The sequence below is a fragment of the Oncorhynchus mykiss genome, chromosome 12 (assembly GCF_057628025.1).
Source record: "Oncorhynchus mykiss isolate SJ-2025 chromosome 12, ASM5762802v1, whole genome shotgun sequence".
NCBI classification, from domain to species: domain Eukaryota; kingdom Metazoa; phylum Chordata; class Actinopteri; order Salmoniformes; family Salmonidae; genus Oncorhynchus; species Oncorhynchus mykiss.
Genome location: NC_143033.1, coordinates 42973533 through 42997872, shown reverse-complemented (window position 1 = coordinate 42997872; position 24340 = coordinate 42973533). Strand labels below are relative to the sequence as shown.

The following is a 24340-nucleotide window of genomic DNA, read 5'->3' as shown; positions in this document are numbered from 1 at the left end:
CCTGATTCATCTTAGATGAATTCTGACTATTTTAATGAAGTGGCTATTTTGTTGTTACAGTGACTCAGAATGGTCAACGAAAAGTACCTTGTATGATATACAAACATAACCACAGGTTATCCATTATGTTGATAAAATACTCAAGCGGCTGCTCTAACAATGAAAACAAATGTCTTAAAAAATGAAAGGCAGTGGGGAGAAGGCAAGATCAGGTGGGACCATTCTAGCCAATGAGAGGGCAGATATGGGTGTGAACAACAGGTACAACTCCGATATGAAGTGTATTTTCTCAAAGTTGCCGGGATGTCACGTGTCCTACATATATCAGTACTCGTAACAACCTAAGTACTACGAAACTTACATTCAGTCAAATAAGCCACACATAGCAAATAAGTCACTCATTTTTTTGTTAACCAATCTGCTGGAGAAGACAGCAGATTTTGGGAGCAGTTCTCCCACTCGCTTCACCTCTTCCTCTCTGACATAGCACACCCACATCAAACCACCCACGTCACACCACACCCCCAAAGACAATACTCATTTTCCTTCAGTCATGGCTGCTAGCAATTCTTAATGCGCAATCTTCAAAACGAGGCCAAATCAGGAAGTGCAGTCACCCTGTAAAGTAAAAAAGTGTATTTATTGTTCAACAAATGTATTTTATTGTATTTTTTCAAAACAACAAGACTACCAAAAAGTTAGTCGACAGAACAGGTCTTTTTTTAACAGAATACGCAAGTCATCGCACAATTGCAGCAACACTCAAAAAGTGACGGTTACAATCTTTTCACAACAAGCTTTCTCTGTAAAAAAAAAAAAATCTAACGTAGAAAAGAACAACATTCTCATCGGACGACAGGCGATAGGGATCCAAAGACGACAGAGAAGACAGGCAGAGGCGTCCTGAGAGGACGACGAACCCCTGCAGTTTTATCTGTCCGGCCGGCTGCCTGACAACACACATTGTGCTCCATATTTTTTGTTGTTTCTCCGCCACAACAAGTGCAATAGCCTTTATGCTTCTCGAAACGGTATGCATTTCTACAAAAAGAGGTTGGCACATTCAAGACATTAACGGTTTATAATAATGGACCTTTTTTTCATTATAAATACAATATACTTTTTCTATCCCTGTATCCAGAACCCACGTAAAAACAGTACAGAGATGGCTATTTACAAATGAATGCGGGATGTGCCCAAAAGTCATAAATAATCATAATAATAGCAAAAAAAAGAATGAAAGTCCGTTCTTCTTCCATTGTTCCTTAGAATGTGATCATATTCTTTATTTTGTAGCTGTTTCCGTCGATAGAAAAAAAAGAAAATGGGAGGCATCAAAGGAACGTGTTTTGTTTCTACGTGAGAATGTTCCTGTCTCCGCTTATCTCATTTCCTGAAAAAGACAGACAAACGTGTCAGAAAACGATGTGAAAAAAGCAACAAAAAGCAGAAAGCCAAGGCTTGTTTATTATCTGCACATAACAGGTAGGAGCTCTAACAAAGCATGTGTTGAGGATGATTCTCATAAATCACAAAGGTCGTCTACATCACTTGATTTAAATACAACAAAATGCATTTGATTTGTCAATTCATTTTCAAAACGGAAACCAGCCATACAACTAAATCAGGAGCTTAACAACCCAGGTGGCTAAATTATAAACTATAAAATGTTGGAATAAAACCCAAATTTGTACTAATAACCATAGAGCTGAAGAGGGTTTTTAGAAACATTCTATCTCACTGTAACCCAAAACGCTGGTCAACCGCCCTATGGGAGCAGCTCTTGTTCGTCCTTCATAGACTACTTGACTAATCATTTGAGGGATTGGCTGTTAAACAAGGAAGTCAAGATCTGAAGGAGTCACACAAAACACAAAAAGAAAGTAAAGACCCTTGCCCCTACGCCCCCATTCAAACAAAGCCCCCCATTCACCCGCTCTGTCCAAGTGGAAAGATAACGCTCAGCACCGTGACAGGAGAGGGGTAACACGAAACTGTCTCCCCAGTGAAACACACAGCCTGTCTATTGTAAGGCCCTGGCTTTAATGTTCCTGGTGGAGCACGAAGGGAAGTGGAGATGAGGGGGACATCAGAGTGAGTTCCTGGGTCGTCCACAGGGGGTGCAGGTCAAAGGGGAACGACCTATCGTTGGGTCACCGATCGCCTGAGAACCAGCAGATCTGTAGGACAGTGTCTGGACCGACAGAGCCAATTCTGCACCTAATAAACGAGGTCATCTAGTACAAATTGGCTGAAGCTCTACTGAGCATAGCCCAGCTGAATGAATGACAAAGCTAGACATGGTGATAGGTTGGTAGATGCTGTATATTTTATATTAGGCATACATTAAGATACTTAATACTACAATATTACCAATTTTCTGTTTAGATAGCGGTACAATGGTCGCAACAGTGGCAGTTGAAAGCTAGTAGAACAGTGTAAGTTACCACTGGGAATCACCATGGGCACACAGAGCAAATGCAATGTACCAGTAAGTGGTTATACAGTAGTTTGACTACTAAAGTCATTTTTGAAAAGATGTCAAAATGTTGTTGTGGTTGTTTCTTTTCTAGTCTTTTTTTAGCCCGAGGGACATACTACACAGCTTGTACCCACTTAAAAGGCCTTCTACCCCCTCACTAGGGAGCCTGCGCAGAGTGCACTTAAAGCAGCAATCCCACAAAGAAGTTGTACCCTCAGTGCACTACAGAGGGAGAGTGGGGTGGGGGGGGGGCTGAGTTTGACATTATCCCACACTGTGCAGGGGATTTTGTGTTCTGTGTGTGTGCGTGCATGCATATTTTTTTATGGCGAGAGAAATCATTTGTGAGTGTGTGTTTTATAGAGCGAAATATAGTATTTGTCAGCAATAGTAGATATCTATAAGCATGACAGGGCTTGTCGTTTTGCTCAGTTATCCCTCATGTCAGCATTTCCATGCTAGTGAATGATTATTTACACACGTATAAAACGAGCACTGAACCATAAACAATTTAACTGTTATATTATCTATGCTCTGAACTGTGTACAGAAACGGAATACATTTGCTGGATGCTGATCTGTACTTTGTTTTATTGACAAAGACCAGCGCATGGTAAAGGGGCACACTTGAATGAATTGATGTATATATTTTCGTAGTACATGGTCTACGAAGGCTGCAACATTTTTGGCCTTGTGAGATACAGTGGCTGCAGGGAAAGATCTTGAGCTGACACTCATTAACTAGTGAACTTTTTAAAAGAGACCAGTGGGCAAAGAGTTGCCTATAGTATGTATAAGCTGGAAGTAGAAGCCTAAGTGTTGTTGTCCATTCATTTACTCCAATTAGTTGAGGGATGATAGGGTTAGGGGACAATAATAAAGGAAATACATTTAAAAAATATATATATGGGGGATTGGAAATTATGCGGGCAATTACATTGACAGAAACCACAATCTATGTACAATATTAAAGCTAAACTATTTTTTTTTTAAAGAGTTGCCTATCCCAGTCTTAGCTAAAACACAAAACATGACATTACCCTAGGTCACCTCATCTGTAGTATATCTCTTCTCAGCCCCCAAATAACCCCTGAACACCAGTAGACATTGTAGCTCCCAAGAACTAGAACCCACCATGGTCCCCTTCTATTACCACTATTACCACTATTACCACAACCGTAGTGTCTCTTCTTGCCCCCCTGATATGAATAGCTCAACTAAATGCCAGAGAAGAGAAAACCAGCAGATATTGTGGCTGCAAAGAACCAGAGAAACCTTGTATCACCTCCGCTCCTCGTTGCATTTCCTGCCCGGGCAGTGACCCCCTCGTGACCCTGTGGAGCCCCGCGATGAGGAGCTTCCTGTGGTGGAGCAGTTGCTGGACATATGACCCCCCCGCCCCGCCAGGTAGCTGGGTTTGCCATATGAGATCAGGTCCTCATCTGTGGAGGAGATGGGATTGGGTGAGAGGGGAGAGTTAGGGTCAGGGATCAGAGATGTACATGTTAGAAATGGAGAGTAAGAGAAATGGCTATGTTCTACTGATAAGAGGATCTTGTAGGATGGAGGGAGTACTAAGTCGTGAGTTTTGAATGGATGGATTTGTGAATTGAAATGTATTCACATGTTAGTGTGTGTGAGAGAACGTGTTCATGAGCATGATTGATTTATGTATTATTATTATTTGTGTGAATGAGTATTTTCCAGGTGAATGAGTGACTGTGTTTGGGTGCGAGTACTAATAGGCTACTGCAAAGGCTCTGGCTGTGCTTGTGTGTGTGTTGTGAATATGAGACTGAGCATGTGTGTGAACACCACACTTCAGTATCTGCACCACTCACCGTCTTGGCGTCGCTGTCCCGATCCCTTCCTGTTGGGAGTGCTCCGCTCTCCTTCTTTCCTCTCCATGGAGGACAAGGTCCCGGGCGCCCCCTCTCTGTCCAGGGACGTGTTGCCACATTCTACAGTCCCTGCTGGGCCCCGAACTGCTCCGTTCTCTGGAGGTGGCTCTGGTGGAGGGGGGAGGTCTGGAGGAGAAGACAGACAAGGACAACAGGGTTAGGGTTACACTGCAATGGAAGAACAGTACATACTGTATAAGCATATAGGCAAACATACATAATGTAGGCTTTACGCACACAGAGACATGCTCATGCCCAACACACATTCATTGATTTGTTTGTTCATTCGTCCAAACACATATGCACACACATCCCAACTATGAGATGTTCACTCCCTTACCGTGGGGCAGATGGTATCGGAGCATGAGGTCTGATACCAGACCGTTCTATCTACAAACCATCAGACTGCTGAACACTAAACTGGACTGACCACTGCACCGTAGCAAACATGCACTCACTCATGCACACACCCACACAGACATACACACACACATATACAGTACCAGTCAAAAGTTTGGACACACCTACTCATTCAAGGGTTTTTCTTTATTTTTTACTATTTTCTACATTGTAGAATAATAGTGAAGACATGAAAACTATGAAATAACACATATGGAATCATGTAGCAACCAAAAAAGTGTTAAACAAATCAAAACATATTTTAGATTTTAGATTCTTCAAAGTAGCCACCTTTTGCCTTGATGACAGCTTTGCACACTCTTGGGATGCTCTCAACCAGCTTCATGAGGAATGCTTTTCTAACAGTCTTGAAAGAGTTCCCACATATGCTGAGCACTTGTTGGCTCCTTTTCCTTTGCTCTGCGGTCCAACTCATCACAAACCATCTTAATTGGGTTGAGGTTGGGTGATTGTGGAGGCCAGGTCATCTGATGCAGCACTCCATAACTCTCCTACTTGGTCAAATAGCTCTTACACAGCCTGGAGGTGTGTTTTGGGCCATTGTCCTGTTGAAAAACAAATGATGGTCCCACTAAGTGCAAACCAGATGGGATGGTGTATCGCTGCAGAATGCTGTGTTAGCCAAGCTGGTTAAGTGTGCCTTGAATTCTAAATAAATCACAGACAGTGTCACCAGCAAAGCACCCCCACACCTCCTCCATGCTTCATGGTGGGAACCACACATGCAGAGATAATCCGTTCACCTATTCTGTGTGTCACAAAAACACAGTGGTTGGAACCAAAAATCTCAAATTTGGACTCAAACCAAAGTTCAGATTTCCACCGGTCTAATGTCCATTACTCGTGTTTCTTGGCCCAAACAAGTCTATTCTTATTGGTGTCCTTTAGTAGTGGTTTCTTTGCAGCAATTCAACCATATAGGCCTGATTCACGCAGTCTCCTCTGAAGAGTTGTTGTTGAGATGTGTCTGTTATGTGACTGCAATCTGAGGTGCAGATAACTCTAATGAACTTATCCTCTGCAGCGGTCTTCATGAGAGCCAGTTTCATCATTGCGCTTGATGGTTTTTGCGATTGCACTTGAAACGTTCAAAGTGTTTGAAATTTTCCGCATTGACTGACCTTCATGTCTTAAAAGTAATGATGGACTGTCGTTTCTCTTTGCTTATTTGTGTTGTTCTTGCCATAATATGGACTTGGTCTTTACCAAATATCTGCTGTATACCACTCCTACCTTGTCACAACACAACTGATTGGCTCAAGAAGGAAAGAAATGGACTTTTAACAAGGCACAGTTGTTAATTTAAATGCATTCCAGGTGACTACCTCATATTTCTGGTTGAGAGAATGCGAAGAGTGTGCAAAGCTGTCATCAAGACAAAGGGTGGATAATTTGAAGAATCTAAAATCTAAAATACATTTAGATTTGTTTAACACTTTTTTGGTTACTACATGATCCCATATGTGTTATTTCATAGTTTTGATGTTTTCACTATTATTCTACAAAGTAGACAATAGTAAAAATAAAGAAAAACCCTTGAATGAGTAGGTGTCACAACTTTTGACCGGTAGTGTACATTCATGCTACACACACCTCACAACTGCTGCTACCACACTCTTATTTTGATTGTTAATAACTCCACATTTGAAACACTTGACTGCCAATCACCCCTTCCCCAATACATGTGTAAATATTGGACTATAAATTGTGTCTTCCTGTGTTATACTTCTATTCTACTGAGCCGTTTATTTAATTACACTTGAAACACTAACCTCCTTGGTTCAGCACCTCTCTTCTGTAAGCGCCGCCCTTGGAGGTCTTCTTTTTCACTCGCGACTTCTGGCCAGGGGGAGCCTGTGTGTTGTCTGCTGGGGATGGCAGAGCTCTTACTGTAGGTCAGCCAGAGAGAAATAAAAAATGACTAATAGGTCATGGGGTTATGGGTCCTATGAAGCACTGTACATGGACAACATTGCAATGTCTTATGTAATTCCAGCTCTTTGTTTAGGTATTAAGAATTACATACTGAACATTAATGTAAATAATTTTCTGTTAATGATGTGTGTGCGCGCGTGCATGTGTGTGTGCGTGCTTGTAAGTACAGATAGTGTATCTTAATTTGACCCAGTATCTCACCCAGGAAAATAATCCTGCAGCAACAGGAAATGTGAATTATTATCTGGATTATAGCATTTTTTTGTACGGGTCGATATAATTTTCTTTGTGACAAATCAAGTATGATATTTTAAAGTGGAAATTGCTCAGTTTAGAAGCCTTTTTAAACCTTGAATACACTACAAGTTTGCATTTCCTGCTGTGAAGGAACATTTCTGCAACAACAGGTGATTCAATTAGGATACAGCACCTGTATGGGTTTGTTTGCCCACTGTTCCCTTTCCATGTGTAAAAGCACATCTGTGTGTGGTGCATTCACTCGTGTGAGTTTGTGCAGAGCGGTAAGCATCACTGACCAGGTGTGGAGGAGCTGATATTGTCGGCACTCAGCGTTTCCCCCTCAGTGAAGTCACGGCAATGATTCGAGCCATTGCGGAGCGGTGTGCCCCCCTCGGTGTCCTCACTGTGCTGCTGGGCTGAGAGGTTAGGGTTGGACTGGGTGAAGGAAGGGCTGGGCGCCCGGGGCACTGGGACGGGACCACAAGGTAACCTACTGCAAAATGGCAAAGAAAGAGAGGGTGCTTAGCAATAGCAATTACATACCTTTATTATGTTACACATTTGAACTATTGTTTTGTTCATTTGAGGGAGATATTCTACTGCAAATATTAAGTACTGTGCAAGTATTGTGCTATCTGTTGTTAATGACATTGGGCAATTACCATACCAAAGCATTCATTGCTTTATTAATCTGTGTTATTACCATTTTATTCATCTGAAAAAGAGAGTCTTCAATGCTATCACCATTAGTATGGCTACAGTGTCTACCTGTACATACATGATGTGACTTTTAGAATTTGTCGTGTCATACCGTGCTAGCTGCTGCCCGTCATGGTGGTGAAGGTGTGCTGTGTTGTGGGGTGGATGGTGGCTCTCCTCTCGGGGCGATGGCGTGAGAGTAGCAGTGGACTGGTGACTGTAGGAAGTGGTGGGGGACGAGACACCACCCCTGAGGGGAGGGGCGGGACCATCCTCACAACCCTCGGTCAGATAGGTCCTGTCTGGAAGGGGCGGGCACCACTCTTCCTCATCAGACCTGGGAAGGAGGAGAGGGTCACTTTTTCCATGAGTTCACTTTAAACAGAGTAGGATGCCGTGGCCCCTAGGAACACTGATCTATTGTCCGTTTTGCATTATCCCTTTTAATGGATTGGGGAGGATAAACTGTTCCTAGATCTGTGCCTAAGGGCAACTTCTACCTGGAGCATTATAAAACAGTCACCGCTTGTGCAGTTGGTGCTATGGAGCAGTAGGTAACTCGATCATAACACATTCACAATGGTGGCCCTCCCTCTTTAGTTCATAACGCTTACAACATTGGTCTGTAGCGTATTGATTTCCATTGATCTACAGCGCCGTTAGACAGCCTCCCTATGGGTCTGCTGAGCGCCATGTCTGGCAAGATCAGGGTGTGCATGGAATCACTTAAAGGGTGCTTTCATACACTTGTGTTTGGTAGAGAGGTAAGTATGGAGAGAGGGCTCTGTGCCTGCACCTGTGTGGGTGTGCTATGTGTGTGTGTATGTGTCATAGGTGTGTGTGTATGTGTGTGTGTGTGTGTCATATGTGTGTGTGTGTGTGTGTGTGTCATATGTGTGTATGTGTCATATGTGTGTGTGTGTCATATGTGTGTGTGTGTGCGTGTATGTGTCATATGTGTGTGTGTGTGTGTGTGCGTACGTGTACACCATGGAGGAAATGGGCAAGGCCAGGGAGTTAGCTAGCTGTTATAAGACCAACGTTCCTCTCAGCTAGCCACAGGGGCTAACTTAAAGGTTAACTACATTAACTGAGGTTCATCACCAATCTCTGCTAACGGCTAACAGCTGCAGGGGGGCTAGGTGGAGTGGTGCATGAGAAAACTGCTGAATGATTATTTTGTTCTGGTGACCCGGAGAGTAGAACATGAGAAGGGGAATGGGCTAAAGTAGGCTAATGTTATTAGCTAACAGGGTCAATGAATGAGATAGGGTTGAGACTTGGGAATAGTGGCTAAATTGCTAACTGCTTGCTAGCGTCTTGGCTAGAGCCAATATAATCCACAGTAGCTTTCAGAAATGGTTAGAGGTAGAAGTTCGTAAGCCTCATGCCTGCTTCAGTTGAGTTGCTAGCCTAGCCTACTGGGGTAATGATTGGCAGGAGCGATAACTGAATGGTCCCCTTGCCAAACCTCCATGAATACCGACAATATTGTGGTTTATAAAGTGTGGGTGTGTATTCATTTTGCAGTGCGACGGAAATGTGGTTCATCAGGGAGCTGGAAGAAAAGGTGCGTTGAGGTCCAGAGCTAGCAGGGGGTTAACAGAGAGAGAGACCAAAGGTGAGTCTGTCCTGTCAGGCAGAGAGGCAACGTTAGGCTAACATAAATAATCTCCACACAAAACCCTGGCCTAGAACTATGTGTTAGTGGGGACTGGGAGTGCAGAGACAAGGGCCAGGAGAAAAAGAGGAAGTCAGAGGCCCATATGTCTATAGGACAGTATAGTAAGTATCCTTGCACGAGCCTGAATGGCTCATAGGAGCACGAGCTCCAGCTTCTGTAGCATGAGGCTGCTTGATCTACAAGTACACCCTCTGGACAGGAAACTAGTCTATCGCAGGGCCTTACCCCTAATCTATCTCCTTAATGCTGAGTGCCAAGCAGAGACGCATCAGGTCCTAGAAAGAGTGTTCAGAGGTTATATAAGAGATCTACCATACCTTAATCAATTAATATTTCCTTCAAGTTAGCAAGAAGACAGTGTACTCATCGGTTGTGCCAGGTAGCAGCATAAGTGTGTGTGTGTGCATGTGTACATGGTTATGTATATGTGTGTGTGTGTGTGTGTGCTTACCCTAGCTCCATGTCCTCATGGTCATCTATGGGCAAATCCTCCAACACACACTGCTCCAGCTCCCCAAAGGAGGGGGGCGCTGGCAGGGCTTCAGTCCAGTTCATAGAGGGGGTTTTCACCGCCTTGCCCATGGACTTCTGCTTGGGTTTACCTACACATAGACACACAAAGAGATGTTTTAGTTCTGTATAGTGGGAAAACTTGGTCCTACGGTCCTCTAAATACATGTTAATACACTTGAAAAGGGTATACATGTATGTCACAAACATAACTAAAGGTTCCCTTGTCATTTTTGGAGGCATGAATCAGTGTTCTTGAAAAAGAAAAGAAGAGCCACAGACTCAAGGAGTTCAGATGCAAAAATGTAATAACCAACGTTTCGACAGCCAAGCTGTCTTCATCAGGGTGTAATGACAAACACAGCGGGTCACTAATTTACATAGAGTTTGAAAGGACACACACAGGTGTCTGTAATCATGGCCAGCTGTGGCTTTATTTCATTGGTTGATTTACAGATATAATTAGAACATATAAAAAAATCAGTATTCCATGCAATCATAGGGACAATTTGGCTACATAGGCATAGTAACATTATATACAATGCGTAGCAAAACCACGTACTCCACTAAGGCAGATTTTTCTATTATAACTTGTCCTTGTGGTAAAATAACTATGTGGGAAAAAACGAAGCGCAAACTAAAAGTAAGAATCTCTGCACATCGTAGCACCATTAGGTGCAAAATCTTTACGTACCCAGTTGCGGCCCACTTTTTGGAAGCAAACCACTATTTCATCCCTTCGCTATATTGGCATCGAACACGTCACCCTCCTTAGAAGAGGGGGTTGACCTTTAAAATGTATTGTGAAAACGAGTGGCCGTCTGGATCTTTAATTTAAAGACCCTTGCTCCCTTTGGTCTCAATGTAAAGTCTGATATGAAGCCATTCTTGTGATTATTGCTTTTGATATCCATTGTACAACATTTGTAAATCAACCAAAGAAATAAAGCCACAGCCGGCCATGATTACAGACACCTGTGTGTGTCCTTTCAAACTCTATATAAACTAGTGACCCGTAGTGTTTGTCATTATACCCTCGCTTTGTTGGTTAAGGGCTTGTAAGTAAGCATTTCACTGTAAGGTCTACACCTATTGTATTCGGCGCATGTGATAAATACAATTTGATTTGAAGACAGCTTGGCTGTCGAAACGTTGTTTTTAAATGATTGTATCTGAGCTCCTATAGTGTGCGGCTCTCCTTTTCTTTTTCAAGTGTTCTACTCCGCTGACCAGGTGTGTAATGTATATAATGTTACTATGCTAACCAGGTGTGTAATGTATATAATGTTACTATGCTAACCAGGTGTGTAATGTATATAATGTTACTATGCTAACCAGGTGTGTAATGTATATAATGTTACTATGCTAACCAGGTGTGTAATGTATATAATGTTACTATGCTAACCAGGTGTGTAATGTATATAATGGTACTATGCTAACCAGGTGTGTAATGTATATAATGGTACTATGCTAACCAGGTGTGTAATGTATATAATGTTACTATGCTAACCAGGTGTGTAATGTATATAATGTTACTATGCTAACCAGGTGTGTAATGTATATAATGTTACTATGCTAACCAGGTGTGTAATGTATATAATGATACTATGCTAACCAGGTGTGTAATGTATATAATGTTACTATGCTAACCAGGTGTGTAATGTATATAATGTTACTATATTAACCAGGTGTGTAATGTATATAATGTTACTATGCTAACCAGGTGTGTAATGTATATAATGTTACTATGCTAACCAGGTGTGTAATGTATATAATGTTACTATGCTAACCAGGTGTGTAATGTATATAATGTTACTATGCTAACCAGGTGTGTAATGTATATAATGTTACTATGCTAACCAGGTGTGTAATGTATATAATGTTACTATGCTAACCAGGTGTGTAATGTATATAATGTTACTATGCTAACCAGGTGTGTCATGTATATAATGTTACTATGCTAACCAGGTGTAATGTATATAATGTTACTATGCTAACCAGGTGTGTAATGTATATAATGTTACTATATTAACCAGGTGTGTAATGTATATAATGTTACTATGCTAACCAGGTGTGTAATGTATATAATGGTACTATGCTAACCAGGTGTGTAATGTATATAATGTTACTATGCTAACCAGGTGTGTAATGTATATAATGTTACTATGCTAACCAGGTGTGTAATGTATATAATGTTACTATGCTAACCAGGTGTGTAATGTATATAATGGTACTATGCTAACCAGGTGTGTAATGTATATAATGTTACTATGCTAACCAGGTGTGTAATGTATATAATGTTACTATGCTAACCAGGTGTGCGTTTCTTCCGCCTCCAGATGAATCAGTGTTACACTAATTTACAGTAGGTCTCTTGTTGCTAGCTAGTAGGTACCATAATGCTGTTCTATGGCTCCAAAAATGTCAAAGTGACTCCAGTTTTTATATTTAACTTGGTCTTTTTTTGTAAATGTTGCTTGGGGTTCTTGGTGCCCCAACTTGAATCATACCATGGGAAACACAATCTTAAACGTAGTCTTACCACTGTCCGTCCTGCAGCGGTCGGGTTGGGCGTACTGGGAGGAAGGTCCGGCGGGCTGGGTGATCCAGTGGCCGCCATCTTGCTCTGTGGGGCTGTGAGACCCCTGGAGTGCCTGGTTGGTGAAGGGCATGATTGGAGTGCTGGCGTAGGGCGTGGTGGAGGAGTAGGGGCTGTTAAAGCTGCGGAGGTCCTCAGCGGTGGGGTCGATGGTGCTGTAGATAGGGCCTTCGGTGGAATCGCCCGTGCTGTACTTCTCTGTCTGGTTCAGGTAGTTGGATATGCCCGCTTCTGGTGCCGAGGGTGGGTCAGAGGTGAGAGGTCAGATTCTAGTGAGAGGTCATCTTTTGTAATTTGATTTATGGTATTTCTAAATCTCAATTGCATACTCCTCATGTCCTCTCTCCTCTCGCATTGTTTTCTCAAACCCATTGGATGAGAAAGCCTGAGGTCCCTCCCTTCTGACCGTCTTCTCCAATGGGTTTTCACAAGGAGGCGAGGAGAGAGAAGAGAGGACGCGAGGAGTATGCAATTGAAATTCTCCCTGAGACTACACAAAAGGCATTGTAGAGATAATCCCTGGATGTGTACAAAACAAACTGACCGCTGTGAGCAGGATCATGCTGTGTCTCATACCATTGTAGTATCTCTCTGCAGTGTCATGTTTGGAGGTGCAGCAGTTGACGGCCTCTTTGCCACTATGGACCAGGTTGGTGGTGGGCCATGAGTCTGCCAGCCACGGGTAATTGCCCATGTTGCCACCCAGCATGCCAGGCCTAAACATAATAAAAACACACACTATGATCATACCTGATGCCAATCCACAACTTGGTTCTCATCACTTTACTAAAAGAAGACTAGTAATAAGAATGGGAAAGTCTCCGTGAAATAACATAAACAGGGATCCTTACCTTCCATTGAGTCCAGATGCCTCTCCATGTGGAAAGCCAACTGCAGAAAAAAAAGGAAATATGCATTCAGGTGTGAATGGAAAGGTCAAATACAGTAAAGCATGAGTGGTGGCCATAATGTCATATGGTACAGTTGCATTCTAATATATTGGCACCCGTGCACGTTACTATTTTTTAATTAACAAAGCTTTTGGTGTTCACACGTGCATTGATTTATAACGGCACAGGACCAAGAAACTTTACTTCAAAGTTTAAAAAAATAAAAAATGTCCTGGACTGAATTATTCAGAATTCAGAAGAATTCTAATGAATTTGGTTGGAGGCCGGTGATTCTCGTTCACTGTGTGTAATTTATCTCACCTGTGGTAGGTAGCAGGTGCCTACAGGGTAAACATAGCCATTCAACCAGTTTTGAAAAGAGAAAAGAGAACATTCTGCTCCATTGCACTGATACCCACAGAAGTTCAGGCATTAGCTCGGGAAACAACCTATACCTTCCTTCATACTGGACACAGAGACATAGAATTGATATCCAAAAGTTCATCTGACTCTGGGGAAGTAGATAAAGGGCCTCATTGCCAAAATCCTGAAGTATTTTAAGTTAAAATAGCAGCCTATTGTAAAGTGCAGTAGAATACTTGATATGGTAAGGTTGGTTATATTACAACATGCTTCTTTGATAAGTGGTTAAGTAACAATAAGTGTTGTATAAAGAGTGCATAAAATAAAGTGTGTTAAGTACCCGCAGGCGTGTAGTTGAACGATGCGGTATAGTGACTCAGCTCCTTTCTCTTCTTGCGGCGGCAGTAGATCCACACACTGAAACCCATGAGGATGACCCAGCAGGCCCCGCCGATCCCAGCGATGAACGCCGGCTGCTTCACCACATCAGTGATCTGCTCGGCCAGGCTCACGCTGCCTTCATCACTGTCCTCGCTGGGCTCTGAAGGTGCCTCCGCTGGCAGCTCTGAGGGAGAGCGGCAAGTAAGTAAGGAGATTGATTGATATTTCGATTTTCAGACAACTTTTGCCTTGTAAGTACTGTATTATAAACATCATTTTCCAAGTAATACTGCATGGTTTGAGTACTGTGTATGACAAAATGGTATATGTTATAAACCAAATGACGAATGGCAAAACATTTAATCTTTCACACCTCAGAACTGTATGTAAAGTTAGAATCATGAATGTTGGCCTCAACATTTGATTCTAAGTTGTACACAGACTCTAAGCATGCTTAACACATGCATATGACGCTGCTGTTACACTTAACAATAATTTCAGTCATTTTTGCTTCCCTTATTACAGTTCCGCTCAATCTTATACTATATCCTTGATATGCCGGAACTGAAATGACTAATTCTGCTAGCTTGTGGTTCTGCGAGGACTCACTAATGAGGATGGACACAGGCTGGCTGTGGGTGCCCACTCCGGCGCTGGTCACTGCTGCCACCTCCACCTGGTACAGAATGCCTGGCAGCAGCCCCTTGAGCACAGTGGAGAGGAAGGTGCCATCTACGGTGGTGTTGATGTGGTAGCGGGTCTGGGTGTCGTTGCCTACACACCACACCTGTTATTGTTGGTTGGAGGATGGTGAGTTGGTGTAAGAGATGGAAGATGTCAAATTTACAGTGTCCATTTTAGCATTGCCTGTTGTGACTTTGAGGCAGTCCTAATATGGACACGATTTATTTTCCAGTCCTGTTTGAGCTGGTGTTTACATGGTATTTAGTTATTTAGTAAATAAAAACATATTTGGGAACTATGTGTGCGTTCTGGTACTTACTTAAAAAAATGTAAAACAATTCATAGCTACTCCTTATTTCCAATGACTTGTTTTAATGAATCCAAAAGAAATCATTGTAATTATGTAACTATTATTATTATATTTTTTATTTTACCATGTTATTTCTAAGTAAATACCACCCATATGGATGGTTGTCATTGGATTGATCCAATCATGATATGTCGTTTCTGGTTCAGTCATCCTACCTTGTACTCCTGGATGATTCCATTCTGCATCTCGGCGGGGGGAGGCTCCCAGGAGACACTAATGCTGGAGCTGTTGCTCAGCTTCACTGTAACCACGGTGACTGCTTTGGGAGGGGCACTCGGGACTGCAGGGAAAGAGGGAAGATCAAGTTGTGAAAAAAACAATTCCATGTTGACATAGAAAATATTAAATAGGGGCATTTGGTAAGATAGCGAAAATATGATTAGATTTTGATGAAAATGGCAGACTCCATCAAATGCCATCAAATGCCATGAAGTGGTTATTGGACTAAACAGTTCTTTGCCTTCATAACAGGATGTGAAGGTCACACAGGTGTTGGGAATTGCAATCCAATTGAGACTGAATTGCTTTTGACTTCACAGAGATGTGACTGCTAGAGGCTCCTTAACAGCTAGCTATTTTTAAAAAAGTCAGACCTCAAACTGTTTCTGCTTTGTGCCCTCCAAGATAAATACTAAAAAGGTTCAATTCACCACTTTTTATTTCACCCTTACTTTGCTGGGTAAATTGACTGAGGGCATATTCTCTTTAAAAGCAACGACTGTGTATCAATCAATCAATCAATCCCCACTTTCAAAACCTTTATTTACACCTGGAAGTTCCATCGTAAAAAAACTATTTTAAAACCTTGTTACTCACCATTCCCTCCATTATGGACATAGGCTATCTTAAGTACAGTGGGGAGAACAAGTATTTGATACACTGCCGATTTTGCAGGTTTTCCTACTTACAAAGCATGTAGAGGTCTGTACTTTTTATCATTGGTACACTTCAACTGTGAGAGACGGTATCTAAAACAAAAATCCAGAAAATCACATTATATGATTTTTAAGTAATTAATTTGCATTTTATTGCATGACATAAGTATTTGATCACCTACCAACCAGTAAGAACTCCGGCTCTCACAGACCTGTTAGTTTTTCTTTAAGAAGCCCTCCTGTTCTCCACTCATTACCTGTATTAATAGCACCTGTTTAAACTCGTTACCTGTATAAAGGACACCTGTCCACACACTCAAACAGACTCCAACCTCTCCACAATGGCCAAGACCAGAGAGCTGTGTCAGGACATCAGGGATACATTGTAGACCTGCACAAGGCTGGGATGGGCTACAGGACAATCGGCAAGCAGCTTGGTGAGAAGGCAACAACTGTTGGCGCAATTATTAGAAAATGGAAGAAGTTCAAAATGACAGTTAATCACCCTCGGTCTGGGGCTCCATGCAAGATCTCACCTCGTGGGGCATCAATGATCATGAGGAAGGTAAGGGATCAGTCCAGAACTACACGGCAGGACCTGGTCAATGACCTGAAGAGAGCTGGGACCACAGTCTCAAAGAAACCCATTAGTAACACACTACACTGTCATGGATTAAAATCCTGCAGCACACGCAAGGTCCCCATGCTCAAGCCAGCGCATGTCCAGGCCCGTCTGAAGTTTGCCAATGACCATCTGGATGATCCAGAGGAGGAATGGGAGAAGGTCATGTGGTCTGATGAGACAAAAATAGAGCTTTTTGGTCTAAACTCCACTCGCTGTGTTTGGAGGAATAAGAAGGATGAGTACAACCCCAAGAACACCATCCCAACCGCGAAGCATGGAGTTGGAAACATTATTTTGGGATGCTTTTCTGCAAAGTGGACAGGACGACTGCACCGTATTGAGGGCAGGATGGGGCCATGTATCGCGAGATCTTGGCCAACAACCTCCTTCCCTCAGTAAGAGCATTGAAGATGGGTCGTGGCTGGGTCTTTCAGCATGACAACGACCTGAAACACACAGCCTGGGCAACTAAGGAGTGGCTCCGTAAGAAGCATCTCAAGGTCCTGGAGTGGCCTAGCCAGTCTCCAGACCTGAACCCAATAGAAAATATTTGGAGGGAGCTGAAAGTCCGTATTGCCCAGCGACAGCCCCGAAACCTGAAGGATCTGGAGAAGGTCTGTATGGAGGAGTGGGCCAAAATCCCTGCTGCAGTGTGTGCAAACCTGGTCAAGAACTACAGGAAACGTATGATCTCTGTAATTGCAAACAAAGGTTTCTGTAACAAATATTAAGTTCTGCTTTTCTGATGTATCAAATACTTATGTCATGCAATAAAATGCTAATTAATTATTTAAAAATCATACAATGTGATTTTCTGGATTTTCATACAATGTTATTTTCAGTTGAAGTGTACCTATGATAAGAATTACAGACCTCTACATGCTTTGTAAGTAGGAAAACCTGCAAAATCGGCAGTGTATCAAATTCTTGTTCTCCCCACTGTATATGCTGTCCATATTAGGACAGCCTCTGTCTCAGCAAGGCTTGTGTCAGTCTCATCTGAAGTGGTCAGTATCAGTAGCTTCTAGCCAGGCTTACCTTCCTCTGGTGTTCTGACCAGAAGCAGCCGACTGTCCATGCCCTGGAACTCGTCAAAATAGGGCCGGATCTTGATCTCGTACTCAGTGCCTTTGAGCAGATCAGCGACCACGGCCAGGCGCTCCGACGGGGCCTTGACATCCTGCAGCTGCCAGGTGCCACCCCTGGGCCGGTAGAGAATCCGGTAACCCTGAATGTATTGGGACTGACGGTCCACCTGGGGAGGGGAGGAAAAATGACAATTAGACAATTAGAGAAAAGGGAGAGATACAAATAGATAGATAAGAGATATAGTTCTACTACCCTTGTATATGGGTATACAGTAAAACATCCAATAAAACATTCATAGAGTGTGAGTCCAACCAATAGCCTTTATCCTGTGAAAGATGATATAAACACTCAGGTCAGGGTACTCACCATCCATGATACTTGAACACTGGAGGCAGTGAGTGTGACGGGCTCCTGAAGCTGAACGGCCACCTCTCCCAGCTCTTTCTGGACCTGCCTGTGGTCCACTCCCTGGCCGGTGGGACTTACATCTGCAAATACATCATGAACAAACTTCAAGACACAAAATACTCAGTAAAACGATAGTGGATGCTTAACTCACGTACACACTTGATTGACATACCCTAAATTGTTTTATATGAAGCATGAAGCCTTCAGACCTTCATGCTTTCATGAAGCAAGTTTTCAAAATGAGAGAACAATTACGTTTTGACTTCCCACACTTGTTTTACACTAACTACCACTCTGTACTTATTTTTTTTTATTTATTATGTTGTGTCCCTCCTAGGTACTGACCTTGTGTGCGGACGGGCTCAGAGATGGGGCTGGGGTCACTCAGGCCATAAGCGTTGACCGCTCGGACGATGAATAGGTAGATGGTGTTGGGGAAGAGACCACTGACCGTGTGTTTCTCCAACTTGACCAGGTCAGCCACCGTTTGCCATGTACTGCCTGCTGATTGGCTAAAGTAAGACACCACAGACAAAGATGTCATGTTATTTGTAATTTCCAATTACCTTAGTAAAGTTACTGTGCAAGGCTATTGTTTAATGTTATACTTTACAGAGTATGTTATACTATTGACAGCTGTTCCTATATTACTCGATAGTGACTATCACTATCTTTTCACAGAGAATCCAACGCAGCTGCAAGTAGCCTAGCGGTTAAGAGCGTTGGTCCAGTAACTGAAAGGTCAGAGGCGTGTGTGAAACAATTGCGGAGGCATGCAGAAGCATTGACATGATATCTCTGCATTGGCATGATTGGTTGACAATAGGTGGCGGCGGTACGTCCTGTAATAAACACAAACTTGACAACTTCCTTCACAAAAGCTCTGCTCCGCCAAGTGCAATAAATATGAAAGCCCTGATGACTGAGGAGGCTGCTTCACAGTAAATGCTGTACGCCACTTCAGACACAGATTGACGTTTAGGCTGCCCGCAGCAACTCTCTGATTCAGAGGGGTTGGGTTAAATGCGAAAGAGACATTTTGGTTGTGCAACTGACTAGGTAAAACCTTTCGTAAGGTTATTGGCAAAGCATTCCACCAAACATTGCCATGACTCAATAGTGACTACAAACTGTTCCTCAGTCTTTTTTTTTTTACAGAGAATCAGATAGGAGCCACTAGAATAGCAGAGCCCAGACTGAAGCTGTTTGCTTAGTCATTAAGTGCTGTGTTCAGCGATGCTTCGCTATCCCCCATGCTCATTTGACGCACTGCGTTCCCGAGCCCAGTGACAGATCCAGGAAATGATGACGGAGCTATTTTTAGCCCACTCAGGTTTTTAGCCACGACGCACCATCAGACCATGTCAGAGCATCTGGTAAATAACAATAACGCCAGCTGTGTGTTTATGACAAGTTTCTTTGTTCGTTTAAAAAAAACATTTGTCATCTTAAATTTTCGTGTTTTGCCTTCTAATAAATAAAGTGATAAATCTTGTGAACAATGCATCTAATAAAGGCAGTTCCGTTTGCATTTTCCTCTCCTGCCTGGTCTTCTTTAGATTTGCTGTCACACCTTGTTTATTGTTTACTGGCATAGTTACATGACACCCTCCTCCACCCCTCGTCACTCGCTTTTTCTTATCTTTTCCTCAACCCGTTCCTTTTTCATTTCCCCCTCGGGACCAGTGACTGCTGTAGCAGACGAGTGACTTTATAGCCGACCTGCGCAATTAGGCGCCAGCGATAAAAGCTGTGTGAGCCGTAAATATTCCTCAAGCGGACCGCCCAAAAGTGATAAATCCAAGGTCACTTTGTCCGAGGAGAGGCTGGGAAACTTGGGACACACACAGGAAACACACAAATACACACGTAAATATACACTCTTGCCCCACAAACATGCCAATGGGGGAAAAAACGAGTGTTCCTCACCTCGAATGTCCTATAGAATGGAGATAGGACAATGGTAAATCTGCCCATCTTCATACAGTAACAACATGTCAGGATACTATGTCCACCTTGTCCTGCACGCATGCACACGCGCGCACACACACACACCCTATCCCCCTGGCCACACCTACCCTTCAACCCCCAAATAACCCCCAGCACCTCAGACAAGGAAATGTTATTCTAAACTAACCTATTCAGTCCCCACAGCAACTCTATAAACAATCAATTTGGGCCACTCGGCACAGTGCTAACTACTGCCCGGGGGGCAAGGTGAGAGAAGAGTGATGCAGGGGCTAGTGAGTCAGGATGAGATAGTCCCCACCTAAATGAACAAGGAAGGGGGGGGGCATTTTCTCGTAACACAGTCCGTCCACGTCTGGACCTGCTTTCTCATCCCCTCCTCCCTCCATCCCTCTGCGTCCTATCAGCCCACTGTTAGACCATACTGCACTCGTAACACTGTCTATCTGTGTCTGACCTGCTTCCCCCATCCCTTTATTCCTCCATCCCTCTATATTCGTCTTTCCATCCCTCTGCGTCCTATCAGCCCACTGTGAGACCCATAGGAACCGCTCTCTCAGTAAATAGAGCTAGCCCGGCTCCGCTCAGCGTACAATAGCCCAAGGACTCTGTCTATCTGTCTGTGCCAGCCACAATTGAACACATTACCATTTTAGCTCCACAGAGGTGCACTAAGCTGTGTGTGTGTGTGTTTGTGTGACGTTTGATGGGGGCTAAAGTCAAAGTGGGGGGCAGCTGGGAGGTTTGGGGAGTGGGTTAGCATGGGCCAGCCTCCAACCTAGCTGAGGTTGATTAGAATGTGAAATGTGTCAGGGTGTCCACAGGGTGTGTGTGTGTGTGTGTGTGTGTGTGTATTGACACCATTAATAAAGGGTGAGGGATGGCTGCCCACAGCAACCTCTGAATAGAAATGGTCCACTCAAACAGACAGTGTGGTGAAGAAGGCGCAATAGTGCCTCTTCAACCTCAGGAGGCTGAAGAAATCTGTCTTGGCCACTAAGACCCTCACAAACTTTTACAGATACACAATGGAGAGCAGTATCATCGCCTGGTATGGCAACTGCACCGTCCGCAACCGCAGGGCTCTCCAAAGGGTGGTGCGGTCAGCCCAACGCATCACCGGGGGCACACTGCCTGCCCTCCAGGACACGTACAGCACCCGATGTCACAGGAAGGCCAAAAAGATCATCAAGGACATCAACCACCTGAACCACGGCCTGTTCACCCCGCTATCATCCAGAAGGCGAGGTCAGTACAGGTGCACCAAGAGACTGAAAAACAGCTTGTATCTCAAGGCCATTGGACTGTTAAATAACCATCACTAGCCGGCTACCATCCGGTTACTCAAACCTACCCCTCAGAGGCTGCTGCCCCATATACATTGACATGGAACACTAATCACTTTAATAATGTTTACATACTGCTTTACTCATTTCATATGTGTATACTGTATTCTATTCTACTGTATTTTAGTCAATGGCACTCTGACATTACCCGTCCTAATATTTATATATTTCTTAATTACGTTCTTTTACTTTTAGAGTTGTGTGTATTGTTGTGAATTGTTAGATACTACTGCACTGTTGGAGCTAGGAACACAAGCATTTCGCTACACTGCTAAATATGTGTATGTGACCAATACAATTAGATTTGATTTGAGAGAGAGAGCTGGGGGCTGGAGGGGAGAACACTGTGCGTCTGCCAGTGGAGGCTCATCAGAGGAGGAAGGGGAGGACCATCCTACTCAGTGAATTTCATTTTTTTTTTTTAAGAGTTAAGATAAACCTATACCAAATATATTCACATCACCAAATACCTGATTAAAACACACAGTTTTGCAATGAAAGTATACAGTAGTATCAACAGCACCCTCTAGGGTAGCACCATGGTGTTGCCAGAGGACAGTCATTTTCCGTCCTTCTCTGGCTACATTGACTTCAATACAAAACCTAGAAGGCTTGTGCTCCTCATTCCCTTTCATAGACCTACATACATAATTAAGACAACTTCCGGTGGTCGTCCTTCAACCAGTCAAAGCTTTGGAAAGTATAAACATGTTGTCCATCCAATCAAAGGATCAGAGAAGGATCCTAGTACTTGTGTGATTTTGCATGTGTGATTTTGAAGCATGGTGAGTTGGTGACATTGTTGGATAGATTGAGATGGTGAATAGTTGAGCATTTTTGGGATATTATTCAATTCAAATTAGTTTCTTCAAACTACAGGAGATGGAGGAGGTAGATTATGTATTTCTTTCTTGGTTTTAAAACTTTTGTTTTGTGTCAAGTTAGTGACATTTATTTGAAATTTTAGTTTTAGTCTAAATTTGACACATTTTACTAAATGTTACTTAGGTTGCAAGTAGCTAGCTAACTACCGGAGTGCAGTTGTCTCCGCCAGAATGACTAGATTCTTTTGTTGAAGAACCCCTTTCATTGCCCACATCAGATTGAAGCCTCTGAACACCTCAACTCATGCCTCATACCCTCATTCAATCCCAGGTGTGGTTCCTTCCCAACCACAGACTTCTAATTTCCCATAAGATTTTACTGTCAATATATTATTTCTTAAATGTTTTAGGTTGAAATAAATCTCGTCTTTGACGACTTTTGAAACACGCTTTTTGTCATCTCTGTGCGACCCGGGCCTATACCGTGGGTCCCCCATCCTTCTACGTTTTTCAAGTCACCAGTATGTGCAAGTGTGTCTTTAGATGTTATGTGTTACTTCAACCCCCTCCCTCCAAAAATGTAGCATGACTAGAGATTAAATATCTGTCTTCCTGTCTGTTCTACAGAATGCACCACGAGGTTGAGCCCTATTGAACGTGGTCCAACTCCTACTGTCCACTCCGCTCACCTGAAGGCCTCGATGATGTATGAGGTGACGGCGGCGCCTCCCTCGTGGGCGTTGGGCTGCCAGGTGAGGGTGACACTGTTGCGCGTCACGTCGGTCACCACAGGCTTCTGGGGCGGTCCTGGCAGCTGGAAAGGTTCTGATGCCTGGGGGACAGACGAACCTCCACTCTCTGAAAATCACAATCAAATCAAATGAAGTGAAGTGCATTTAAAAAGAAACAGAGAGGTTAGCTGGATGGTAGTGGATCTCCTATGTATAGTGGTAGTGGATCTCCTGTGTACAGGTGTAGTGGATCTCCTATGTATAGTGGTAGTGGATCTCCTATGTATAGTGGTAGTGGATCTCCTATGTATAGTGGTAGTGCAACCATTCTCAATCTAACTGTTGTTGGAAGACTAGCACTAGTCCTTTTGTGAGTTACCTGTTGGTAAATAATTAATGTAATTACAATCAATCACAAATTGAAAAGTGACATTTTTGTCTTCAATAAGGAATGAAATGAATCCGACCCCAGCCCTGATCACAGTAACTGACTTTGACAATTCACATCTAAAAATAAGAGTTTAGTTGTGAATTTCTGCTTGGTTGTTTTTAAGATGCATTTGTAGGCACTAAATACCACCGTATCAAGCTTCATCAAACAGCAGCATTTCATTTCAGCAATAAGGCATTACTTCTTCCAACTCATTATCCTTCCGCTTCGCCTTGGGCCAAACAACGCCCCTAGGTGCGATTACATCCACAATTTCACAAGACCTCTGCCTTATTTCTCCATTCACTGCCATAACTACAGGTGATAATGATCTTATATGGGCATGTAATGTCATGGAGGCAATCTAATAGTCTGTAGGGAGGTGTTTACTACAGTACATTTACCTTTCACCATGTGTGTGTGCGTGCGTGTGTGTACACGTGTGTGCATGCGTGTGTGTGTACCTTTCACCGTGTGTGTGTGCGTGCGTGTGTGTACACGTGTGTGTATGCATTTACCTTTCACCGTGAGTACTCCGCTCCATGTCGTCTCTCCGCTCGAGCTGGAAGCCACGCAGGTGTAGGCCCCTGAGTCGGTTTCCTGGCAACAAGAGAGAGGGCTCAGTTAACATCGTGTACATGCACAAAAGCACAATGCCTTTGCCTCTTCATATTCGGTGTTCCAAAGCAAATCTTTCCAGGTAAGTCAACATGAACATCTGCCTAGAACATCTGCCATGTTGACTCCAATGCTTCCCACAGTTCTGTCAAGTTGGCTTGATGTCCTTTGGGTGTTGGACCATTCTTGTTACACACAGGAAACTGTTAAGAATGAAAAACCCAGCAGTGTTGCCTGTTCTTGACACAAATCGGTGCGCCTGGCACCAA

At 43.2% G+C, this 24340-nt stretch overlaps 1 protein-coding gene across 3 annotated transcripts in view; it reads right to left on the bottom strand.

The window, feature by feature from the left end:
• Nucleotides 1-638: 638 nt before the first annotated feature.
• Nucleotides 639-24340, bottom strand: part of robo3 (roundabout, axon guidance receptor, homolog 3 (Drosophila)) — a 129542-nt gene continuing 105840 nt past the window's right edge. The window contains exons 10-27 of one of the 3 annotated variants that reach the window (XM_090192527.1): nucleotides 23972-24053; nucleotides 22982-23150; nucleotides 18500-18666; nucleotides 18113-18234; nucleotides 17696-17912; nucleotides 15313-15437; nucleotides 14713-14890; nucleotides 14063-14287; nucleotides 13321-13360; nucleotides 13046-13185; nucleotides 12413-12700; nucleotides 9812-9962; nucleotides 7789-8013; nucleotides 7274-7470; nucleotides 6575-6691; nucleotides 4323-4508; nucleotides 3767-3923; nucleotides 639-1393 (exon numbers count right to left, since the gene is read on the bottom strand). In XM_090192527.1, coding sequence (XP_090048653.1) covers nucleotides 1387-1393; nucleotides 3767-3923; nucleotides 4323-4508; nucleotides 6575-6691; nucleotides 7274-7470; nucleotides 7789-8013; nucleotides 9812-9962; nucleotides 12413-12700; nucleotides 13046-13185; nucleotides 13321-13360; nucleotides 14063-14287; nucleotides 14713-14890; nucleotides 15313-15437; nucleotides 17696-17912; nucleotides 18113-18234; nucleotides 18500-18666; nucleotides 22982-23150; nucleotides 23972-24053 — 2793 coding nt within the window. In that variant the 3' untranslated portion in view covers nucleotides 639-1386. Of the gene's footprint in view, nucleotides 1394-3762; nucleotides 3924-4322; nucleotides 4509-6574; nucleotides 6692-7273; nucleotides 7471-7788; nucleotides 8014-9811; nucleotides 9963-12412; nucleotides 12701-13045; nucleotides 13186-13320; nucleotides 13361-14062; nucleotides 14288-14712; nucleotides 14891-15312; nucleotides 15438-17695; nucleotides 17913-18112; nucleotides 18235-18499; nucleotides 18667-22981; nucleotides 23151-23971; nucleotides 24054-24340 lie in introns of those variants that run through there. The other 2 variants (XM_090192529.1, XM_090192528.1) reach the window with 2 other exon arrangements.